This window comes from Bombyx mandarina, chromosome 05, assembly GCF_030267445.1.
Source record: "Bombyx mandarina strain Sakado chromosome 05, ASM3026744v2".
In the NCBI taxonomy this organism is placed as follows: domain Eukaryota; kingdom Metazoa; phylum Arthropoda; class Insecta; order Lepidoptera; family Bombycidae; genus Bombyx; species Bombyx mandarina.
In genome coordinates, this window is record NC_143212.1 from 3,349,195 (window position 1) to 3,374,866 (window position 25,672).

General features: G+C 37.1%; 1 protein-coding gene across 1 annotated transcript; it reads left to right on the forward strand.

Annotated features, from left to right (window-relative positions):
- The first annotated feature begins 354 nt into the window (after positions 1–354).
- Cyce (cyclin E) lies at positions 355–25,638 on the forward strand. The gene is made up of 9 exons (XM_028175706.2): positions 355–632; positions 1,407–1,460; positions 1,549–1,615; positions 1,689–1,972; positions 2,186–2,387; positions 18,407–18,518; positions 18,773–19,204; positions 20,028–20,233; positions 20,962–25,638. The coding sequence occupies exons 2-9, from the start codon at positions 1,447–1,449 to the stop codon at positions 21,145–21,147; spliced, it is 1,503 nt and encodes a 500-aa protein (XP_028031507.2). The 5' UTR covers positions 355–632; positions 1,407–1,446; the 3' UTR covers positions 21,148–25,638.
- The last annotated feature ends 34 nt before the right edge of the window (positions 25,639–25,672 follow it).

Here is a 25,672-nt window from a genome sequence, read left to right on the forward strand (position 1 = left end):
AGATGAAGAATTGACAATAAAGATTTTTAAACTTGATTCATTCCACGGAAATTCTGAAATTGAAAAAAGGTTCTGCAGTACAAACAACCTACTAAAAAAATCTATTTGGCCTTTCCTTTTGTCTATTTAAAAAATCTAAAAATTAATATTTTTAAATATTAAAAGTGTTCTCGAAATGAATGAGTTTTCAATAATTTTCAAACCAATTAAGACCGTAGAAAATATGTGAACTAAAAATGAATCAAACCTTTTCTTTATTTCGAATTAGTCTTAGAACGGAAATACACAAAAAATTTATGCGTGCAACGAAACGTATTATTTCAGTGACGTACATTTTCAGAAGAAACAATCATGAAGCTAGCCAATGTTAACCCCGTTGGGCTCCTAAGTTTTACCGCGACATTTTCGCGCGGAAGCCGGGCGTTATCGAGCCGTGAAAACCTGAAAAGTGCTATGTGTAAGCAGAAAATCATCTGATCTGCAACCTTTTTACCTACATTTGGCTAACTTACGACCACGGACGCGAATGTTTCGGAATAAACTAAACTAATAGTGTCTTAAATTGACATTCCATATCTGGTGCATGAAGAAATTTAGTTTTGTGTAAATTAAATCAATTTGTGAATGATCAGGTATGTACTGAGTAATTTTTTAGCAACCCAAGTATATAAGGAATCGAATTAAGATACGGTATCTATTGTAATTTTTAGACTTTCTTTACAAATTAGGTTATAAACTACTGTGGGCGATAAGCCAAGCCAATTAGATTGTCAACTATTGGGCTCCCTAAATTGCCTCAAATTCGGTTTTTAAAGTAGTATTTTAGACGAATTTTAATAACAAGATAGTACAGTGTCACGTTTAAGCTATTTTTATCAATTTCCTTATGTGGATTGGGCGAGAAACCCAAGCTTGCGACGTGTCTAATGGCGCTGACGGAATGATTTCGCGCGCGAATATGACGGTTTCGTGGCATTTTTTGGAGCAGCTGATCGATTTATTTTTACTTTTCTTTAATATGAAATGATACATTAGCCTTTCTGCTGACTATATAACACAAAAATACACACATAATAATGTTAAATCCACGAGATATTGTCCTCTAAAAAAAATTCTCCCGCCAACCAGCAGGGGGCACGCTGCAGAAACACACACTCATTTCTCATACAATATGCATTAATATGCCTTTGTTTGCATCTCTGGAAGTATCCTGAAGGATCCCTGATAAATAAGATAATTTATTAAGTACGATAATTTGCTAATTATGGCCTCAATACGGTTGTCAAGTGACATAACCCTATTTGCAACTTGAACATGACATGCGGTAATTTTAGACAGTATAAATCTAATTTGGACCTTCGAATGTAAGATGTCGATCTGGATATTGAAACTTTGTTTTATTTCAGGCTGAAAAAATAGTACTACACCCCAACTATCTCTTCCAATATGGCTGAATCTGGGTATGTACTTACTCCATTCTTTAATCACATAGAAATAGCTAGCTTAAAGTTTGAGTGCATATTGACTGTTGTTGACCCTATTTTACAGGTCTCCCTCTGAAGCCAGTGAAAAGCGCATGACCTTAAAACGTAAAAGAAGCTCTTCTGATGATGAGGTGTGTACATTTTCAACAAAATAAATGCTTTTCAGTTGAACCTATACTTATATTTACATGTTTACTCTTTTAGTTAGAAAACCAGCCTCCACAGAAGATAGCCTCAACCCTTGAAGAACAATTATGTGATCAACCAGCGCTTCATGTTGTGGTAGAATCATCATCATGCTCAAGTGATGATGAAGGCTCTCAATATGGGAACAGTGATCAACCAAGGAGTGTTTATACAGACATTGACTACAACCCTGACAGCTTTCTGAGCCCACCTAGTGTTTCTGATCTGCCCAACAGCGTACTGAGTCCCTTAGAAAATGTGGCCAGAGGCGAGTCCACCCCACACTCTAATAAAAGGGCTAAGTGAGTAGTTTTTCTGATCTGAATTATTTTTGAACTATCTTAATAATATCAAGGCCCCAAACATTATCCTGTGATGACTAAGCTCTTATATTATTTGCCTATAAACAAAAAAAAAAGTTTATCACAGTGGGATTTGCCAAATACACATCATCTGTGAGTTTCTCAATTTGCATTGTAACTAAACAAAACTTTTACTTAGTTGAACTGTTTCAGTGCTAGTAAGCCTCCATGCCCTACACCTCCAAAACGCAAATGTCCCTTGCCTGGATTGTCTTGGGCTGATCCTGCTGATGTCTGGAACAGCATGTGCGAGTGTGATGCCAGGTCCAGCAAGAAGAAGAACCCTAACATGTTTGACAATCATCCTAATCTTCAGCCCCGGATGAGAGCTATTTTACTGGACTGGCTAAATGAGGTAAGTCAACATAATATGATATAAAGGGTGAGGGACTTTGTTTACGAATATTAATGGATAATTTATGGATCAGGATTTACCAAGTCTGGCTGTCAGATATCCATTTGTTAAGTAGAAATGTAATTTGGCAATGAATATTATATAAAAATAGGAGTGATAATACAGAGAATAAAATCTTCCAATTTTAACCTTACATAACTACATAATATGTCTAGATGAAACTCATGCATTAAAAAAAAGTTGTCTTGCACTCATAATGTTGACAGGCAACTTTAACTTTTTTTTTTTTTTCATGAATGATTTTACTGTTAAAGATGTTACTGTAGCTACTGCAGTGTTTTTTTTATGAAATAGGTATTTAAAAAAAAAAAAATTGAAATTAGAACCTTTTCTTTATTTTATTTATTGTAAAATGTTTCATGCTGCCCCATAGTGGTTTTTGACATAAAAAGGTAAGTCATAATGTTACAGTTTTTTATTTACAATTGGTATATATGGAAAGTGATGTAATATAAGGTCAATGACCCGTTTTTTGCTGTGTTCATTGAACTTTAAGCCAATGCGATTTCAATATGGTTCAGTTAACCATGTTTCAGTTGTTTTTTTTTTATATATTTAAGTGCAAATTACAAGTTTATAACCTCACACATTTTTAGGTTTTATGCTACAACTATAGGCGTAAATGTGACGTCATAAATAGAATGTTTGTAGTTGACATTTCGAATTGTCTAGAATAAGTCGCCCTGCACCATTGCGATAGCCGACAACATTGAATCAGAAAGAAAAAAATCTCGTTCCAAAAATAGAAACTTGCCCTCTCCTGGCTCACGCCATTGCTCTAATTATTAACTCTTAGTGATTTTGTTTAAAAATTAACTAACTATTCTAAATCGCCTTATTTAATAGTATATACGATTGACAGTTATGTGATAATATACTAATAATATAATATCTTTTGAAAGGAAGGCGGGGTAGTACACGTCTCTTGTTGAGACTTCCGCATTAATCGTTCGAAATGCACGTCATTCTTTTAAGAACTTTTGATCAGGAACGCGGTTGTATCAGTTGGAAATAAAGAGGAAATAAAAAAACTGAAATCAGAATCGGAACCCCGAAGTCGAAGTCGTCGTGGCCTAAGGGATAAGACGTCCGGTACATTCGTGTTGAGCGATGCACCGGTGTTCGAATCTCAAGCGGGTACCAATTTTTCTAATGAAATACGTACTCAACAAATGTTCACGATTGACTTCCACGGTGAAGGAATAACATCGTGTATAAATTATAATTTGTGTAATTACTGGTGGTAGGACCTCTTGTGAGTCCGGGCGGGTGGGTGCCACCACCCTGTCGGCTTCTGCTGTTTCTGCCGTGAAGCAGTAATACGTTTCGGTTTGAAGGATAGGGCAACCGTAGTAACTATACTTGAGACCTTAGAACTTATATCTCAAGGTGGGTGGCGCATTTACGTCGTAGATGTCTATGGGTTCCAGTAACCACTTAACACCAGGTAGGCTGTGAGCTCGTCCACCCATCTAAGCAAGTTTGTTAGGTATGATGCGTCCATGGTCTAATAAGTAACGAAGTGCGGTATAACCGCGTAGTTCTAGGACAAGTAGTTATTTGTCTATCAGTTGGTAGGAAATGGGATTACCCAGCTAATCTGAGCCATTTCACCCGAGGTACATCTAACCAAACTCGGGCGTTTGATCGTATGGATATTATATTTTAGTTTGCTCAAGCGGTCTGGATGCGGCCCTGGCCTTGTCGGCCTACTGGTGGTAGGTCGTCTTGTGAGTCCGCACGGGTGGGTACCACCACCCTACCTATTTTTTTCCGTAAAGCAGTAATGCGTTTCGGTTTGAACGGTGGGGCAGTCGTTGTACTGTTAACCACTTCGATAAAGCGGCACGACACGAGAACCCTCTCATCGTGGCCGCCGGTAATTACATTCCCGATCCTGCGGACAGAATGGAAAGCAGTCGACGTCGCCCAAAACACGTCATCTCGGATCCTCCCGATCCACTAACGGTGCTTCTAGGTACTTCAAGCACCGGTCACCGTTCTCGTCGAACCCGTCGCTTGCGACGAAGGGCTCGACGAGTAAATTAACTCTCAGACACAGCCCACTGAGTTTCTCGCCGGATCTTCTCAGTGGGTCGCGTTTCCGATCCGGTGGTAGATTCTGCGAAGCACGACTCTTGCTAGGGTTCGTGTTAGCAACGTCATCAGGTTTGAGCCCCGTGAGCTCACCTACAAAAGTTAGGGTTACGCTGATATAGCCTCTCAAGGCTATCAGCTTAGGTAGGATAAAAAAAAAAAAAAAAAACTGTTAAAACAGACCTTACAACTCGTGTCTCGAGGTGGGTGGCGGCATTTACGTTGTAGATGTCTATGGGCTGCGATTACCATTTAAAACCAGGTGGGTCGTGATCTCGCCAACCCATCAAGGCTATAATAGCAATAAACCTCAATGGACGACCAACTACTTACCACAATGTGGAATGTTTGCGCTGTGGCCATCGACTATAATAAATACATCTTCCGATACTTTAGGGCTGTAACTTAGTACGTTGATGATTGATCCTTATGACAATCCTACCCATTTAACCCCTACTATCACTGGTGGTAGGACCTCTTATGAGTCCGCGCGGGTAGGTACCACCACCCTGCCTATTTCTGTCGTGAAGCAGTAATGTGTTTCGATTTGAAAGGTAGGGCAGCCGTAGTAACTATACTTGAAACCTTAAAACTTATATCTCAAGTTATGTGGCGCATTTACGTTGTAGATGTCTCTATGGGCTCCAGTAACCACTTAACATCGCGTGGGCTGTGAGCTTGTTCACCCATCTAAGCAATAAAAAAAAACTTCGCTTCAACCATGAGCAGGACATTCTGCCAATAACGTACTCTACCATCTTCCTTACGTATTTAGTTCTGGTTTTGTTTGTTCTTCTTAAATCGTACAGACTGTTCTTCAATTGAATACGCTCCGTCTTGGCATCAGGATCGCTACTGAGTACTGTTTGTTAAGGGTTCGGTTCGGCAATTGTTCTGAGAAAAAATAGCACGTTCATCTCAAAGCATTGTGTGATAAGAAGTGTATAAAAAAATTAAGTACATTTAGTATTTTAACATAATGTCCATTTATATATACAAGTGGTCCCGGAGTAGTGGAAATTCGACTATAATTAATTGAAATTGTAAGTTTGTACACTATTATGATTATATTGTCAAATACTATTTATTATACTTCTATTATCTCACATTTCGCCAAGACTGGATGGACAAATAATTTTAAAGATAAACAATATTAACCTATTCTCAATTTGACCACAGACTTTAAGCAATAACAAAAGTTTGACAATAAACCAAGAGTTTATTTAAATGTGTGTGTATCAAATATATGGTAGTGTGTGTAATGTTTTTTTTTATTGATTTAATGTATTATTAATGCATAATTATAAAAAAAAATTATTACCACTCTGCACTCCTCTATATTCACTATAAGTGTTGGAAATTGCATACTCTTCCGTCCCCGCAATTTTCGTAAAAATGGGTACCAAGTTTTAGTTTCGCGTATTAACAATATATAGAAGTGTGTGTGTTTCGTGTGTGTATTGTGTAGCGTATTTGCGTATTGACTGCATAACAATAATAAATGCAACAGTCTCGCTAATATTACTATTTCTGCACTACCTTTGGTTGTTTGACAAACGAGTATAATGTATTACGCATTAAATCCGTAAATAAATGTACGTGCAATAAAAAAAGAAAGGTGGTGTAGTCTTACGGTAATCGTCTTTAACTTTCACAAGAATCTAAAGTTCTCAACGTCGCCCGAGTACCTGCAAGCTTCTGTTTTTGTACGGCAGCACGGGTGGATACAGCAACCCTGTCTTTTCTGACCGCGAAGCCATCAAGCGTACTAAGTAGGAAGGGTAGGAGAACCGTTACCATGTAATTTTGACCCTATGCCCAAACGTTGGTGGGGCGAAGTTTAAAATGTGTGGTGGATTGCGAAAACCACTTGACACAAGTTTGAGTTTGCCGCGATCTGGTCTGAATTTACGGGACATTTGAAACCTTTATCTTTAGTACGGAGGTAATTTGTTGTTCTGCACGCCCAATGGTACTGAGAGTGCTCTGGTCGTTTGAGATGACCCCTTCGTTTCGTTTACAACCATAACTCCCGCCACCGCTGCAAAATCCACCTTGTACCACCACCACGTCTACCCGGTACCACTGCGTTCACTACAGTTTAAGAAACATTTTGCTTAATACGCGACATGTATCTTTGTAATTAAAGGTGCATTTTCTTTGGTATTAGCATCAACAGTTCGATCTTTTTACTTGAACTGCAATTAGTTTACTCCTTTGGAATGACTGAAGAAGTTCTTTCGTTATAATATTTTTTTCCATGTTTTATACTTTAAATGAATCCTGTAAAGTTGCACAAATGTCGCTTATATCAAATAACCTCTCACCCCTCGATATTTAAAACATTTGCTTGAATTCGAAAGTCATAGCCCAGTGAAATTCTCGCCGGATCTTCTCAGTGGGTCGCGTTTCCGATCCGGTGGTAGATTCTGCCAAGCACTGCTCTTGCTAGGGTTCGTTGTTAGCAACGACGTCAGGTTTGAGCCCCGTGAGCTCACTTACTAGTTAAGATTACACTGAAATGGTCTCTCAAGACCATCAATCAGCTTAGGTAGAAAAAAAAAATCGAAAGTCAATTTGATATCTCGTATAGCTCATTAATACGTAATATAGATATAATATTACCTATTATACGTGACGTCAAATTAATGCAGTTGTTCGCGCAAAAATTTTGCTTTTCTAATTATTTTTTTTAGAATACATTGATAATTTGCGATTGTGCTAAAATCAATAACGCATGTGTTACGTTTAACAATCACGCAGTACAATAGGTGCGTCCTACTTTCATGCATCGAACTAATCATATTCACTAACTACTTGCTCTATCGGTCCAAAGTTTTCTTTCTGAAGCTGCCTTCTATTGTTTTAACCGTACAATGTTTCACTTGAGACGTGTCCGGTGCTGTAGGGCTTTTTGTAAATGTAGACATGCATGTATGTCATTAAGCAAGATCGCACCTTTCCTCAAATGATTGTCAATTACATTGACCAAAACGCACACACTAAAGATGTAAATTGAGATTGCGTTACGTGAAACCTTATGTACTGCAATCTTCGTTATTTTACACATTAATATATTAGCTGCTTAAAAACATGAAATGAAACCTTATGTACTGCAATCTTCGTTATTTTACACATTAATATATTAGCTGCTTAAAAACATGAAATGAAACCTTATGTACTGCAATCTTCGTTATTTTACACATTAATATATTAGCTGCTTAAAAACATGAAATGAAACCTTATGTACTGCAATCTTCGTTATTTTACACATTAATATATTAGCTGCTTAAAAACATGAAATTCAATCACAGCTATCTTCATTGGCTGTTTTTATCGATTAAACATGCGCTTTGTTAGGAATTCCAAATTATTACATGTCGTTTAGCGCGTCCAAAGTGGACGGAAGATGACCACGAGGTAGAGACTCCACAGGACTTCACGATGCTCTACACTCGGCGGCAGATAGGAGCACATTGTGTAGAATGATCCAGAATAAACTCTTGTTGCGGGGAGTTGATTACGACCCTCATTATTGAGGAAACCGAAGCTAGAAGAAGAACACATCCCATTACTCCAAAATAACTAGGAATAAATAATATTAAAGCAATTCCAAGCTTATTAAGATGGGGTCTAGACATTAGGCAGTCTCCATAGGCTCAGTGTTCAGACTTGCTGTAATAACCGTTCATGATTATAGAATATGGTTTCGTTAAGAGGTCTAAACACTTTAATTTTTTTTTCTCACAAAAACATGACTCAGTTTTAGCTTGAAAGCCAAAATAAAACCAGATAACTGTTAATTAAAATATTCAACAGGAAAAACTTCTTGTTTTAAAAAATATAATATATATCTGTTACCTAACTTTGCTTGCCGCCTAAGAAGCTCAGATCAGATTTTGCGACCTTATTCATTTTCAAAATTATCGCTTAAATGTATCAATTGCTTTACCAGTGGGTGTTTTCTAAGCCACTCCTAAGTTCTAAGTACTTTTGCAGTTGTGAGCCAACCCACTGAGTTTCTCGCTTAATTTTGTGTTTGGCGATCCGATCCGGTGGTAGATTCAGAGCGAAAAATTGCTCTTACTTCGGAAAGTGTCAATAAATTCGTTCAGGTTACCGGACCCGTAGGACCCGTAGGACCCGTAAGCTCGCCCAGTCCGGATGTAGCCATAATAGTCCCTTGAGGCTACTAGCAGGGCAAGTAGGCAAAAAAAAGTTGGAAGCCGCTCACAACAGCGGCGAAGTATCGGGAACTCATTAAAATAAAAAATCGTAAGAATCCTAAATAATAGTTTTTTATAGCCCTGAAGGGTGGACAAGCTTACCGTTCACCCGGTGTTAGTCATAATCGCAGCCCATAGATATCTACAACGTAAATGCGGCCACCCATCTTGAGATATGAGTTCTAAGGTATGCTGCCCAACCCTGCAAACCGAAACGCATTACTGCTTCACGGTAGAAATAGGCAGGGTGGTGTTACTTACCCGTGCGGAATCACAAGAGGTTTTACCACCAGTAATTACGCAAATTATAATTTTGAAGGTTTGCTTTTTATTACACGATGTTAATCCTTCACCGTGGAACTCAATCGTGAACTATTGTTGAGTACGTATTTCATTAGAAAAATTGGTACCCGCTCAAGATTCGAACACCGGTGCATCGCTCGACACGAATGCACCGGGCGTCGTATCCTTTAGGCCACGACGACTTCAATTAAATTTAATAACCGCAAAGTTTTAAAACAATTTGTACACCTTGTGGGTGGAGCACCTGCAACAGTAGGCTCACCCTCTACTGTCGCGTTCCGGTTAGAATATACACGTGCCCCGCAGCTTCGTCCGCGTTATATATTTAATTCAGCAAAACTCAAATAAACTGCTGTTTCTCGGAATAAATACTTGCTTATGTCGTTCTCTGCTCCGTGACCTACCATTCGATTTGTAAATCCTCCGCGTTGTCCGGCTCATGTCATTTAGCACGGTAAAAAGTCTTCTAAGTTTAACTTTAATCCACGCTATTAATTATCTTTTATCGAAATTTCATCCAAATCTATTCAATATTTTTTTTGTCGTTGAATAACAAATATGACTTACAATAACGACCTGTTTCATATTGAACCCAGCCATTCATGCGGTGCTTTTTATGAGTTCCAGGATACTCGTACTCAGCCGATGATCGGTGAGCTCGTCATCTATAGTAAAACAATAAAGTTATTATATATAATAATATAGTACCACCTACAATAGTCACGCCACAACACTTTAATATGTTATCGCGTGTACCCACCAAACGTTATCGCATGCGCGAATGCTTTTGCTAGCTTATTTTCTAATGACGTTTGACACTTGTGAACGAGGTGAAATGATTTATAATATTCATGTAGTTGCCAAGCAATTTTAGCCTGTATACACCACAATATGGTTGCTCACCTCGACACAGTAGGGCGGAGTCTCGACTTATATTCTAAATTTGAATAGATAATTTTGTGACGCTAAAACGCTGAAGTGCTTATAAAGCTTCTATAACGTAACATAGAGTCCACAGACAACAATCTTAAAGCTGTTTTCCATCTGAGCCATTAGATCGGAGTATAAATTATATTAATAATTGCAATTGCAATAAATAAATTGCACTAAAATAGCGACTATAATGTACAAATTATAAGTTTCAATTTTAAATGATATTTAGACAAAATTAGAGAAGACCGCAGTAGACCGGTGACCAGATCCATATTAGTGTTTATAACTAATACTGATTGATCCTAAAGTTATATAATAGCGTTGTTAAAAGCACAAAATTGCCACCGTGTTTCGTTTGCCTCTTTTGAGGGGTGAATGTTAATTAATATGTTTGAATATTTAATGTCGATAAACGGTAACTTCTTAAAGGATTTAAAAGTGAGTAAGTAAATGAAGAAATTACATCAACGAAAGACTGAAACTATGAAACTTGCTAAGGGTTTGAAAAATCTGATTAAAAATTTAAGGGGGCTTGGGGTTTAAAAAAACCACTAGTTGTTTCCTGCCACATTGCTACCCATAAACTATATTATAAAATTCTAAATACACTTGGTTGTTGAAATGAATAGACGCCACCTGTTGATAATGCGATATCAGAAACGTATCAATTTAATCGATTGTACAATGTTCGAACGAATTAAGTTCCAAGAAAACAAGATAAAAATACAGATCATGATTGTCTTTACTCGTCACGTGTAATAACTAGCGTTCGTAAGAATGAAGTTCTTTTGGTCACGTCTGAAAATTTCGTTACTTGATATTACATAGCGCGCTTTCGACGGAGATAGACACAGATCATTGCCGAAACCTTTTCTGAAAGTATCAATTCTAATAGTCGCCACCTTTTATTTATTTATTGCTTAGATGGGTGGACCAGCTCCTATCCTAACTTAAATACGCCACCCACCTTGAGATTTAAGTTCTAAGGTCTCAAGTATAGTTACAACGGCTGCCCCACCCTTCAAACCGAAACGCATTACTGCTTCACGGTAAAAATAGGCAGGGTGGTGGTACCTACCCGTGCGGACTCACAAGAGGTAATTACGCAACTTATAATTTTGTGGGTTTGATTTTTATTACACATTGTTATTCCTTTACCGTGGAAGTCAATCGTGAACATTTGTTGAATACGTATTTCATTAGTAAAATTTGTACTCGCCTGGGACTCGAACACCGGTGCATCGCTCAACACGAATGCACCAGACGTCTTATCCTTTAGGCCACGACGACTACAAACGTAATAGTAATACGAACACAAATGCTCGACTACTTTTCCTACTGAGAATCGTGCGAGTTTAAATTCGCACTCCCGAACAAAAACCTTACGAAAATCTGAGAAGAAAGCGTAAAATCGAATTTGAAATTCTTATTTTTATACATTTACATAAAATGAAACGTTCATGAAGCACTTCGTTTGACAGTCTGTTAACATATTTTGACATTGCTAATGGCGCATAGATCGGGACAAAAAAACCCCGGCAATGCGTGTCAGAAAACTTACGGTAGAAGGATTCCGTAGTCTGGTGGTAAGACCTCTAGTGAGTCCACGCGGGAAGGTACCACCACCCTGCCCATTTCTGCCGTGAAGCAGTAATGCGTTTCGGTTTGAAGGGTGGGGCAGCCGTTGTAACTATACTTGAGAACTTAAAACTTATATCTCAAGGTGCGTGGCGCATTTACGTCATAGATGTCTATGGGCTCCAGTAACCACTTAATACCAGGTGGGCTGTGAGCTCGTCCACCCATCTAAGCAATAAAAAAAGTCACTATGTATGTACTTGTGCGCTTAAAATCGCTATAATGTCCCTCATAGTATTGTTGAAGTTCAGTGGAGCCGCTTGCTCATCTACCTTCAAAATCAATAAAAAGAATCGACTGTAAGTTCTAGATACATATTTGGAAATTTAGATTTTTTTTTATTGCATAGATGGGTAGATGAAGGAGCTCACAACCCACCTGGTGTTAAGTAGTTACCGGAGCCTATTTGCATCTACAACGTAAATGCCGCCACCCACCTTGAAATATGAGTTCTAGGGTCTCAACTCAATTACAATGGCTGCCCCACCCTTCAAACCTTACTGCTTCACGGCAGAAATAGGCAGGGTGGTGGTACCTACCCGTGCGGACTCACAAGAGGTCCTACCACCAGTACCCAAATACATTTACAATTTACCATTACCATTACCCATTTACCATTTACCCAAATACCTTGAGGTCTAACCCTAAATTGCATTCTTTAATACGCAGGTACGCTGGGTACCGGCTTAGCTCTGCCCCCGGCATTGCTGACGTCCATGGGCGACGGTAACCATTCACTCAGGTTGGCCGTATGCTCGTCTGCCTACAAGGGCAATAAAAGAAAACGCAAAACCCTTAAAAATAACACGTATATATTTTTCGTGGTTGTCAAAATATGATTGCATTTTAACATCGAACCCTAAAAATACCTCACAATGAGGAACCGTTGAAACATAATCGTCTAACTTATAATTCGATCTGAGAAATCTTTTTATAAATCCACGCTATCGTATGAACTTCGTTGTCATTAGATCTATATTTATTTTACGATACGCGAATAAAAAATTCGCGGCTGCATTTACAGATTTTAAACGTGGCCAGTAGGTTTAAGTTCTATTCTGTATTGTGTTATTCCATATTAATTAATTTTGATGTGTCCATTCCTCATAAAACCGTAAGCATTTCGGTACTAGATAGTTTTCCATTAATATTATATTATGAATTAAATTTAACGCCTGCGTTGCAAAAACTCGCTTATTCACGAGAATTGGCATAAGAATGCCTTGCTTAATAATCAATTATGACCTATAGTAATTTAATACATAGATGTAAAACATGCAAACGGACCCTTATTAAATGGAAAATAATAATAATAATAATAAAAATCATTTATTGCCTTTCACATCATAAAATGAAATACAAATAAAAGAAAAGAAAAAAAAAAGTGAAAAAGGCAAAAGGAGGCTCAGCTATTGCTGTTCAAGGTTGATAAATCGAACAGCGCTGATTTTCAGTCACCCCCGTTTCCCTTTGGTTCTTTGCGGGAATGAAGGCTAGGTACGTGTGTACATACTTAAAATATGGTATAAATTAGTAAAATTAGTAAATTATAAAAATGTAAGAAAAAAACAAAACAAAATTCAAATTAAATGGTGAACCCGAATACAAAACATAATAAGCACACAGTAATAACAACCTGTGGGCAGCCTACAACGAAACAACAAATAAAATAAAATAAATTTATTTATTAAAGAGCGTACGTAAATACTCGTTATTTTTAATAAGTCCAACCATTTTGAGATATGATATTTAAGTCTTTTGAGCGGTAACCGTTTGAAAACAGCCATTAGGCTTTAAACGGGATCACAAATCTGCTTCCTTCTAGCTCCCTGTAGTGGTTACCTACCCTTGCACGCTCGCAATATACCCTAATATTATAATACACCAGCTACTACAGTAATAAATATTAAAAGTGAAATGTTATATTTTTTTAATACACGTTATAATCACGGTGGAAATAACTGTTGAACACCTAATCTTAAAATTAATTTTTTACTTTTAAGCTTACTTAGTAAATTTTTTTTTTTTTGTTGCTTAGATGGGTGGACGAGCTCACATCCCACCTGGTGTTAAGTGGTTACTGGAGCCCATAGACATCTACAATGTAAATGCGCCACCCACCTTGAGATATAAGTTCTAAGGTCTCAGTATAGTTACAGTCTGTCTGACAATTGAAACCTTAGTCGCATCACTACGATAAAAGCACTATCGACACCACACGGCAACAATTAGACCACGAATGTTTGTATTTAATTCGGCTTAGTGAAGTAAAATAGTACTCACACTTTAGTTTTGGGAGTAAATTCCAGACTAGGATCAAGTCCAGTATTGAAAGTCAAACGTTTATCTTTTCTCGCGTTTTTTATATAATTTAATTGTAAACTTGAATCTGAACAAAGGGTCACAATAACGAACTTGGCCTAAAAACGTTGATAAACCTGCGCCCATAATAACGTATTGATAATAAAAACAATTATCGCAGTAGAATCGTTACGTTTCTTAAAGACCCTTCATATATACTATGAGTGTAGATCTTTTAATTTCATCTCTGATGTGAGAATATATATATTTGTAATTACATTAGAGGGTTAATTCGTTTAAAATAAGGATAATCGCCATTGACAACTTGCCTAAATAAATTAAGACAATATTTAAAAAAAAAAACCTGTTATATATTGTTTGACGACGATTCTTCACGTATCCGGTCATAATTCAAGGTGGGTGGAAGCATTTAAGTTGTAGATGTTTATGGGCTCCGGTAACCACTTATCACCAGGCGAACCGTGAGCTCGTACACCCAACAAAGCAATAAAAAAAACATTCCCGATCCTACGGACCGAATGGTAAACAGTCGACGTCGCCCAAAGCACGTCATTACGGATCTTCCCGATCCATTAACGGTGCTTTTAGGCACTACAAGCACCGGTCACCATCCTCGTCGAACCCGTCGCTTGCGACGAAGGGCTCGGCGAGCGAATTACCATACCCATAGACACAGCCCACTGAGTTTCTCTCCGGATCTTCTCGGTGGGTCGCGTTTCCGATCCGGTGTTAGATGCTGCGAAACACTGCTTTTCCTAAGGTCAGTGTTAGCAACACTCCGGTTTGAGCCCCGATAGCTCACCTACACACGTTAGGGTGAAGCTGAAATAGCCTCTCAAGGCTATTAGCATAGGTAGGAAAAAAAAATCATAGGCGCGCAGTTGGCGGTATATTATTTTCGTGTCTAAGGGTCCTAGAGTTGTTTTTGCCAATTTCGTCAGTCGCGGGCTTTTGAAGCAGTCGCACCACAGGTCACACCATAATCGCTCTGCTTACCTATCCCGAACAAAAACGACAGGAAGTACCTTACGGCCTGGCCACGGGGATCGGCGGTGCGAACAGCGAAGCGGTGGGCGAGGCGACCATTCGCGCAGCACCGTTTGCAGGCCACGGGTACTCACGTTCGCCGCCGCGACTAGTAAGGAAGTCCGACAGCGAAATGTCTATATCGAAATTATCTCGATATTGCTTACAAATTAATAGTTTTTTGGTTCAGGACCTATTATTTGGAAAAGATTGTGAAGTACATGATTTGAATAAGAATCGGAGTATACCTATAGATGGAGAATTCCACAAGAAGTACGAGAAATACTTTGAGTGGCTAGACTTCCAAATAGCTGGTCTAGCTAGTATTTCAACTATTTTTTTTATTGCTTGCTTAGATGGGTGGACGACCTCACAGCCCACCTTGTGTTAAGTGGTTACTGGAGCTCATAGACATCCACAACGTAAATGCGCCACCCACCTTGAGATATAAGTTCTAAGGTCTCAAGTATAGTTATAATGGCTGCCTCACCCTTCAAACCGAAACGCATTACTACTTCACGGCAGAAACAGGCAGGGTGGTGGTACCCACCCGCGCGGACTCACAAGAGGTCATACCCCCAGTAATTACGCAAATTATAATTTTGAGGGTTTCATTTTTATTACACGATGTTATTCCTTCACCGTGGAAATCAATCGTGAACATTAAAATTTGTTGAGTACGTATTTCATTACAAAAATTGGTACCCGCCTGATATTCGACTACCGGTGCATCGCTCAACACCGGACGTCTTATCCGTTCGGCCACGACGAGTTTAAAAATATAAAAAAAAAAATTAATAAAAAATATAAAATATAAAAATTTCGGCGTTCATTTTTCGCGGCGAAAACAACTAAACTCATTTAATCACTGCACTATTCGCCGCGACTACCGCTCGACTCCGTGGCTCGCGCCGTCCTTATTCATGCATTTGTTTTGCTCGCCCGCCGCACCGCGCGATTCGCTCGGTACATTTCGCCGGTCGCTTCGCCGGTCGCCGGTGCGCGTGGCTTGTTAGGTACATTTCTATGCGCTTGTTTTAGTCGCTAGACGCTTCGCCGTTCGCACCGCGCGAATATTCGTATCGGCGAATGTCCCGTGGCCAGGCTGTTAGATGGTCACTTAATTAGAAACCAACATAAACGCACGCCCCCTGTGCGGCTGCGGCAAGGGGTCTCAGGTACTCATGTCTTCTGATTAATAATCCAAGAATAAAATTATCATTAAAATTCCCTGACCTCTGGAAGTTTGAGCGTTAAGATTTAATATCAATAAAAACAAATATGATTAAATTAATTAATATTATTACAACATCTATAACTTTGACCCAAAAACATTTTTGGAATTCATAACGCAAAAAAATTTTTTTGATTTAATTTTATGTAGTTCAAGCAGAGGGATATCAAGAGTTTACTCGCTAAATAGTAGTTTTACGTCACGAGTGATGAGCCTTTCTCTTGTATCAGGAGGTACTTACGTTTTTCACATAATCCGCACTTTCTACCGCAAAAGTAGTATCACTGATAAATGTTATAATATAAAATTGCCTTTTAGACATCAATACTAGATCTGTTAGTTGCAACGTACTCATAGTGTGATCTCATCTTAGCTGTAAAGAATGGGGACAACGATAATTGTTTATCGTCCTTCGTCCGAAAACTCTTCGTCCTATGCGTCTACGGCACATTAAGTAATCCTATTAAAGTTGCGTGGGCGAACTTTTTAGGGTTCCATAGTTAAAAGGCCAAAATCGAAACTTTTAATTAGATCGTAACTTTTTCGCAACGTTTTACTATGAGATTTGGGCACGTTACTATTAATCGTAAACAAATGTGGAAATTCAAAGGCCAAAAAATTTCTGTAAAATCCTGGCACTTCTTACTTATAATGGGAGGAGGAAAGCGAGAGAAAAATGTTGACTTAGATAATTCTAAACAAATCCAATTGAAGTTTCTAAATAATTTTTATTTATAATTTTTCATCATTATTTCTGAGGTACGTTCTGGTCGTCGTGGCCTAACGGATAAGACGTCCGGTGCTTTCGTGTTGAAGCGATGCACCGGTGTTCGAATCCCGCAGGCGGGTACCAATTTTTCTAATGAAATACGTACTCAACAAATGTTCACGATTGACTTCCACGGTGAAGGAATAACATCGTGTAATAAAAATGAAACCCGCAAAATTATAATTTGCGTAATTACTGGTGGTAGGACCTCTTGTGAGTCCGCACGGGTAGGTACCACCGCCCCGCCTATTTCTGCCGTGAAGCAGTAATGCGTTTCGGTTTGAAGGGTGGGGTAGCCGTTGTGACTATACTGAGACCTTAGAACTATATCTCAAGGTGTGTGGCGCATTTACGTTGTAGATGTCTATGGGCTCCAGTAACCACTTAACATCAGGTGGGCTGTGAGCTCGTCCACACAGCTAAGCAATAAAAAAAAAAAAAAAAAAAAAAAAGGTACCCCGCTTCGAAAAGAAGTAGTAAACAAAATTAGTATTATATGGCTCAAAAGAAGGAAAAACATTTTTTTTTTCAGGTGCGTGCTAATTTCTTAAGTTCGGCGAATGTTTTTTTTGTATATTATTTGTAAGTTAATTATTAACTTTTCTTATGACTAGAATTTTTAAGTTGTGTTGTGCGACACGCTCTTGACAAGGATATTGCTATGAACCTTTTTTGTAGGAAAACAAGTTAATACAATGATGTAGCAAATTTGGTCGATATCTTCGGAATATCTTCCTGAGTGAAACTCATTATTCCGTAAGAAAGTTACATGAAATTATACATAAATTATTATAAGTCAAATAAATCAATCTTCACATGCACGACAATTTTATAGGTGTCTTTCTAAAATTATTTTAGTAAAATATTTATTATATTTAATAAACCTTAAGTTATAAACACAAACATCAGGTTCCGTACGAATTTTCTTTCTTTATAGGTGAATAATCTGATTTTTTCTTACGTAGTGTATACTACTAGTATGAATAGATCGTCACAGGTTTGTATTTTTGTATGTTTTAGGAAGGGGGGCTTTGTCCCTCAATGCCGACAATAGCTTAACCCGTGGACCTTCCTGTAAACCTCTTTTCAACCCTTATTATATAAAAAATATGTTTTCAACGAACTTCCGCTCTGTAAGTGATAAAAAATTTAGCCTAAAGAGAAAAGTGCGACATTCCAACACATCTAGTATTGTCCGACTGAGAGTAATGACTTTCTTTCCTAGATTAAGAGTATGAGTTTTCCATAACTCTTACATTTTTATTTGTCCTGTAAATAAATCAGTTTCTTAACTTCCGAGGGATGACTAATAAGTCTATACGAATAAGAATAGTCTGCGTCTTCCGTGCTCCTTCGACCATTCCAATTCGGAAATGATTTTATCATTCATAAGGTTATTTCTCTTCGGCAGGTCTGCGAGGTATACAAATTACACAGAGAAACGTTTCATCTGACAGTGGACTACGTAGACAGATACTTATCGAATACAGAAGACGTACAGAAAGGGAGACTGCAGCTTATAGGCAAGTTTATATAATTATGAGTTTTATTTTGTTACAGGATTTGGGATTGGATTAACGATTTATATAAAAATTTTGAATTGCTTATAACCATCGATAATTCAACGACCACATTGTTATTAAGCACTAACTTCAACATCATTTATAAAAATCACCATCCTGTACATTAATTCGTTCACCCATCGTGTGTAATAAAAAGTAATCATTGGCCTACATCAGAATCAAATTACAAAACTTTATGTTTCAATAATTTCCAGGTATAACGTGTTTATTCATAGCGGCTAAAGTGGAAGAGGTATATCCGCCGAAAATAGCAGAGTTCGCTTACGTCACCGACGGAGCCTGCACGACCGAGGAAATACTTCTGGAAGAACTTCTGATCCTCAAGATTCTCTCGTGGAGCATCACACCAATAACCATCAACAGCTGGCTGAACGTATACATGCAGCTGGCCAGTGAGGGGAAATCTGCCAAGAGAAGACTGCTAGGCGAGAGTGATGTGGCTGCGAACGCTTTAAGAGGGTACACATTCGTGTTCCCTCAGTACTCGTCATTAGAGTTTGTGATATGTGGACAATTAGTGGACTTGGCTGTTTTACATGTGGACGTTAATTTGTTCTCGTACAGTGCTGTCGCGGCGGCGGCTATAGCGCATACGTACAACAGGGAGCTGGCGATGAGGGTCTCAGGTTAGTAGAATTATGAACATTTCATCAATGAAAGCCTCGAGGCTTTGCTCAGTAAAAGTTTAATTTACTAATTTATCAAGCTGCTGATAGGCTGCGATTGTTATATGTAGTCGTGAATATTTTTTTGCTTAGATGGATTGACGTGCTCACAGCCCACCTGGTTAAGTGGTTACTGGAGCCCATAAACATCCACAACGTAACTGCACCACCCATCTTGAGATATAAGTTCTAAGGTCTCAGCATAGTTACAACGGCTGCCCCACCCTGCAAACCGAAACGCAATACTGCGTTACGGCAGAAATAGGCATGGTAGTGGTGGTACCTAGCCGTACGGACTCACAAGAGATCCTACCACCAGTTTAGCTGTTATTAGTGGGTTATTTTTTTAATAAGGGATTTTATGACCTGGTAACTAAGACCTTTAGGTCATGTCTTATTTTAATTTATATTCTTATTTTTATGAAAAATGATATTATGGAGTGAAATGAAATGAAGATGATTAATTTGAGTCATTAATCAGCAGGGATGAAATTAAATGAGATGATATGGGATGACATATAATCTCAGTAAAATTGTGGTCATTTACTGAGATTTTTTCAGTGGGCTTTTTGGAGGATCTCGAGAAGTTACGTCCAGGAGTTTTTTATTTATTTTCCCACGTTTGAGCATTTTCACAGATATTAAACAGTTAATAAACTACCGTTATTACACATTTAAACATGAAGAAACACTAAATAGACAAAATAAAACAAATCACACAACTTCACTCCTCGCGCTCCCGCCAAAAAGTCTTAGTGAGTTTATAAAGAGGAAATGTTTCCAGGTTACAAGTGGGAGTCCCTGTCGGAGTGCTACACGTGGCTGGAGCCGTTCGCGCGGTCGCTGCGCGAGGCGGGCGCGGGCGGGCAGGTGCGCGCCGCCGACGGGGAGTTCGTGCAGCCCGCCGCCGCGCTGCGACACATCTGTCCCGACATCAACCCCGACGAGAGCCACCGCATCCAGCAGCACAATGTCACGCTCGACATGTTTGTGAGTACTACTTACAAATGACATAATAATAATAATATATGTCTCAACAAAAAGTCGGTGGTGGCCCAAATGAAAAAAGCAGTCTTGCTCGACAATGCCCGTATATAGTTCGCCGGTTTCTCTCCCAATAGTCCCTAACGCTCTGGCCGATTGTTATCCACCTCGCCGGAGTGTGTCCTGCCGTCTTCCCAGGCGAGGCAGTGTTTAATACACATAAAAATATTACTCTTTATTTGATACCACATGTACAGAGTAAGCATATAAAACAAATAATAGACGGTGACTTAAATTAGCGGCCTTATCGCTGAAAGCGATCTCTTCCAGGTAACCTTGCAGGGAAAGGAATAAGCAAACTAGCATGGACGATGCTATATCTTAATAAACATTGAGACAGAGATTTGAGCATGTTGAGGATACAAAAAAATTATTGAAGGAGTACCGTAATTCTACCTCTCACCTGGCTTTATTTACTTCTCCTTCGAAAATTCCTTTCCTTATAAATCTCGCTCTAATTCTGTCCTCCCCCCATTTTAAGTGGTTACCGGAGCCCGCAATCACAAGATTAATCCTTACACATATCTTGCGCCATGAAGCCTGAGACACAATTGTATAGTTTTCCTAATACCATACTTAGGGAAATAATATATTGTATCTCACATCAATTATCTAATCAACGTCTAAAACACATATTGCAAATAAGACAAGATTTTTATTTCTATTTTATACAGGATAAAGTTTACCAAACCATATTAGAGCATTCATCACAACATGACGTCTGCCCATCAACATCGGTAGACACGGACCACATATACCCGCCGACCCCTCCGCACTCCGACCACAAAAGCCCCAAGACTCCCACTACAAAGACTCCGTCGAACAGGCATGAACACGAACTAAGGATACATGCTGACTGATGATACATCTGTATGTACACTGCTCTGTGTAGTTAAGTCTTTAGATATTCCGAGTTCTTATTGATTGTCAGAAGAATGTCTTCTAGTTTAAAGAACATGAGTATCCTATTATACAATTATTATTTTTTTAACAATAAACATGTGCTGAAGGTAGTCTAAAGAAACTACAATTGAACTATAAGCATCGTATTGGCACCTACCAATACATGCATTTTATCAATGAACAACTGACAAGTTCAGAATTGTCTTGACACTTCATGGCAAGATCAGACAGATGTCTATTGACAAATCTTGCAATGATATCTGCCTTAACAAAGATATTCTTTGTGGAACCTTATAATATTATAATTCTCTTAGAACATAAAAATAAAGAACTGAAGGTAATAGTAAAACTATAAATAACTTTTCAGTTTACAGTAGCATTATTGACTTTTCCAACTGGATTTATGAAAACGGATGTCCTTGTGATGCTTCAGTTTCGTATAATTATAATATGTAAATTGAACAATAATCATAGTGTCCAACTTTTTCTTTTTTGTCTCAAAATATATTTTAAAATAATAAATCATTAGCTTAATTGTTTCAATAGCTTTCAGGGTTAGCACAAAGAGTTACTGTTGCCTGAGCAAAGGAAACATTTCTGAAATGTGTTCATTATCTTCCGTGGTCTGTTATGATGTCTCTAAATATAACATAAACAGAGATAGCCTGTCGAAGTGTTAGACTAATATATTCTAACGTTGTGACGTGAAACTGCTGTCTGACATATTAAATGACTAACTTAATGTATGAAGTGTGGTCCTTTACTAATATGTTTTCGACAAGGATATCGACTGTTATGGGATTTCCTCATACCAGTACACGGTCGATTTAGACGTCCACGGTTACTTGCTTATATTTTGTTTTCATTTTGCGGGTACTAAAAAACCAAAATAGCTAAATTATAATTGGGTTTTTAGGACTTGAAAATACAAATCCAACTATTAAAAGTAAAACAATTCAAGATATTGAGATACAAACTTGTATCAATGAAATTTATCAAGCAAACTTGACTCATTCACATGCTCGACTAATATTTATTTACCCAAGTATATTTGGTATATACTTATTTTATTACCAGTCAAAAACAGCCAGTTTCATTAAATACATGTGACAATGCAATGTGTTACTAATAAAGTTACATACCTAAGAACTTATAGGCACATTTGACATAGTTTTTCTCAAATAACATAATTCGGTTATTTTGATGGCGTAAATAAAAGTAATTTTTGTTCAGCACAGCGACTTGTTGCTAACTTGTGACGCATTTAAGTTATACTAGAAGAATTTTTAAGTAAGAACATATCCTCGAATTAGTTTTTCCCGAAAAATCCCTTTTTTTTATTCTTGTCACTAAAACTAAACTGGATAGATTTATGTTCCTAATGTAGAATAAAAATTTCGGCAGGAGTGCCATGTTACGTTGTTAAACATTCCAAACGTATGTTCATTGTGCATTCACTGCGAGACTATAGGATCTGTTTTTAGCAAGCCTATTATTATTAAAATGATTTTAGATTAACACATTCGCTGTGTAAAATGTTAAACAACTATACTTCTATATCATATGTATCCCTCATCTGCCACCGAAAGTCAAAGTTACAACAAACAATAAAATAACTTTATAAATAACAATAAATACAGCTAATGTGTTTAAATTCTCACAGATGTACATACTACTTATAAATGAGTCGTCTATTATCAAAGGTGGCAATCTGTGCATTTGGACAAAAAAATGTTATTGATATGTCAATACAGATTAATTTGAATATAATCGTCTCCTTCAAAGAATACGGTTCAAAACCAGCATTAAATAAAGGTTAATACTCAACCTGTTATTTCTCTAAGATGTCGTTCAGAAGAGTTTTGTGACTGCCAATGGAATACAAAGTCAATAATTCGTTTTTCTGATTTACCAATAATTGTCCAAAAGTCACATTGCCGGCTTTGATAATAGTCGACTCAAATATAATAACTTTTTTAGAGCAAATTTTGCTATAAATAATTCCTAATAATCATTAAGAATTACATTTTCCACCGTTGTTGTTAATATGTATTTAATTTTTAGTTTTAATACATCAGATGTAAGAGGTTTGTGTAGTTTTTCATTTATTGTAAATATAGAATGCATTCAGAACAGAATCATTTTGAATCAACATTTTAACACTACTTTAAATAGTATAAGATCCATCATCATAATCATTATAAAGTCTATAGTTACCACATCCAGATTTTTTTCAATCAAATTTATACTCTAATCAATTTCTTTGAGAGAAGTAAATAAAAATGGCCATTATTGGCTACTAGCACTAATAAGAACTGTTGTATAACTTTTTTTGTTTAATTATTTTATTTTATATAAATTTAATGTAAATATAAATAATAAAATTCTAACTTATTTCTAATGGCAATGATAAATGAACATTTGTTCGTGAGACTGATAAAAAAATTAGTATACAATGCGAAAGAATAAAAAAAAATGTTAGTTGTAGTTAAGTAATAGAAAAACATGTTAGCTAAATTTCGACGAAAATTACCGAATACGGTTGAGAAATTACAACTTAGTTTGAACACAAAGTGATTTGCTTTCTACACTTTGTTACAAATATACGATGGCAACTAAAAAAATACTAAAAAAACTAAGATGACCGGATACTGAATAATAAAAATTAAATTATATCTGTAACATAAAGGGACAAGAGTTTTTTTATAGTGTACTAATATGGGAAATACTAAGGTATACGATATCAACCGGTAAGCAGTAGATTGTACATGCAGAAATGCAGTTGTTGGACCGAGTGTAAATACGATGATGTAAAACTTAGATATGCTTGACATACCTGACGTTCTGTTAGTCAACAAATACGCAAATCAAAGTTTTATATCCGCCAGCATTGTATACACACCCGTGAATAGATTGATATGGAGAAATAACACAAAAGTCAATAGCAGCATGCCAGAAACATGACCATGGCTACTCCGCCAGGAGCGATTCTGAAGAATTCATCTTATTTGCATGAAATTCTTTTTTCTGGGATTACTCAAACTTAATTTTCACAGAGAACGAACAACTAACGAACTTTATTAATACTTCTAACAGTGTCGTGTGTCAGCTTCCTAACTTACTAATTGAACTAATATGTGTGAGTATTTTTTCCTTACTGATATGATTTGTTTATGATGTCAAGTATCTAAGAACAAAAAGTATAGTAACAAAACAAAAAACTCTTGTCTCATTGTGTTCATTGAGTAATGTAGTAGAGATTGAAGTTTCAAATAAAATGTGTCAAAGGCTGGAATACATGTCGGCAAAGGCGACAAACTGGCATAGGTTGCGGCATACCAACACCAGGTTTTTGTGTTAATAGTTTATCTATGTTTACAAACGTGGGCTTGTCGACACGTCAGCATAAAAATTAGATACATTAAAAAAAAAAACAAAAAAAATTGCTACTGCATCTCGGCTGTATGAAACGGGCGTCAATGACATTAATGCACTTATCTCAAAGCTTGTCATTTATGTAGGTTTCCTTAAAATAGTAACCACAAAACAATATTGTACTACTCGTATTTTACTTTAAAGAAATAAATAAAAAAACGAACAGAGGCGCTACCGTCGTTCAAATGTGAATCCCACAAAACGGACTCAAGCGCTGACCTTGGTGCTAGCACTAGTCTGTGCTCCCTTTTTTTAGCGAACCGCGACTATCGCGCAGTGCCGATAATAGTTGTTCATTTATACTTACCTGTTAAAGCTGTAAATATACATTAAACATCGTCCATAACATGTGGTAACTGTATGGTTCAACATATACGATAACAATTTAATTTTTTATGAATCCAAATTAAATGGATGTTTGTACAAATATTTATTTTTCTTTTAGAAGCGAGGATTATCATTCGGTAGTGGGTTGATTGCGTTCATTTTAAATATTTTATGATTTTAAATCTTCTGTATCATTACAAGTGACGTTTATTTTGACGTTTGTAGTGGAGTTTTCTCTTCCATTGTTAATATAAAGTGTACCTTATAGCAGCGTCGTAGAACCGGGTATTGTATAAAACTAAGTAAATTTCATTGTAGTGTTAAGTTGAACGATTACGCTTATCCACTAAGGTGTCTTGTCGCCTTATAAATAAGACTTAGATTTGTTACGTTTTATCTGAATAATATATAAATATATCATTAGTGATACGAACATCGCTTTTTAGATTTAAGTTATTTTTATATCAATTTATTGAAAGTAATATAAAAAAAGGAAGTAAAAAAATATTAATAATTTTTTTTTCAATTGTATTCCGGATTGATGTGCATGTGATCTCATAAGTGGAATTAACCATAGTTGTTAGTACTAGGATCTATAGTGCAATAATGCATTGATCACATTTATGTATGTACACTTTGGATTTCACGGCGATATAGTATTAAATAAATGGTTTTGAAAATGTGAATTTTCGTTGTTCGTTTCTGTGAATAACAGAAATA

Bases quoted from the DNA above. Each gene is read 5' to 3' on its own strand.
- Cyce (XM_028175706.2), top strand. The intron at 1,973-2,185 runs GTGAGTAGTTTT...GAACTGTTTCAG, and splicing joins CACTCTAATAAAAGGGCTAA to TGCTAGTAAGCCTCCATGCC. The intron at 20,234-20,961 runs GTGAGTACTACT...TATTTTATACAG, and splicing joins ATGTCACGCTCGACATGTTT to GATAAAGTTTACCAAACCAT.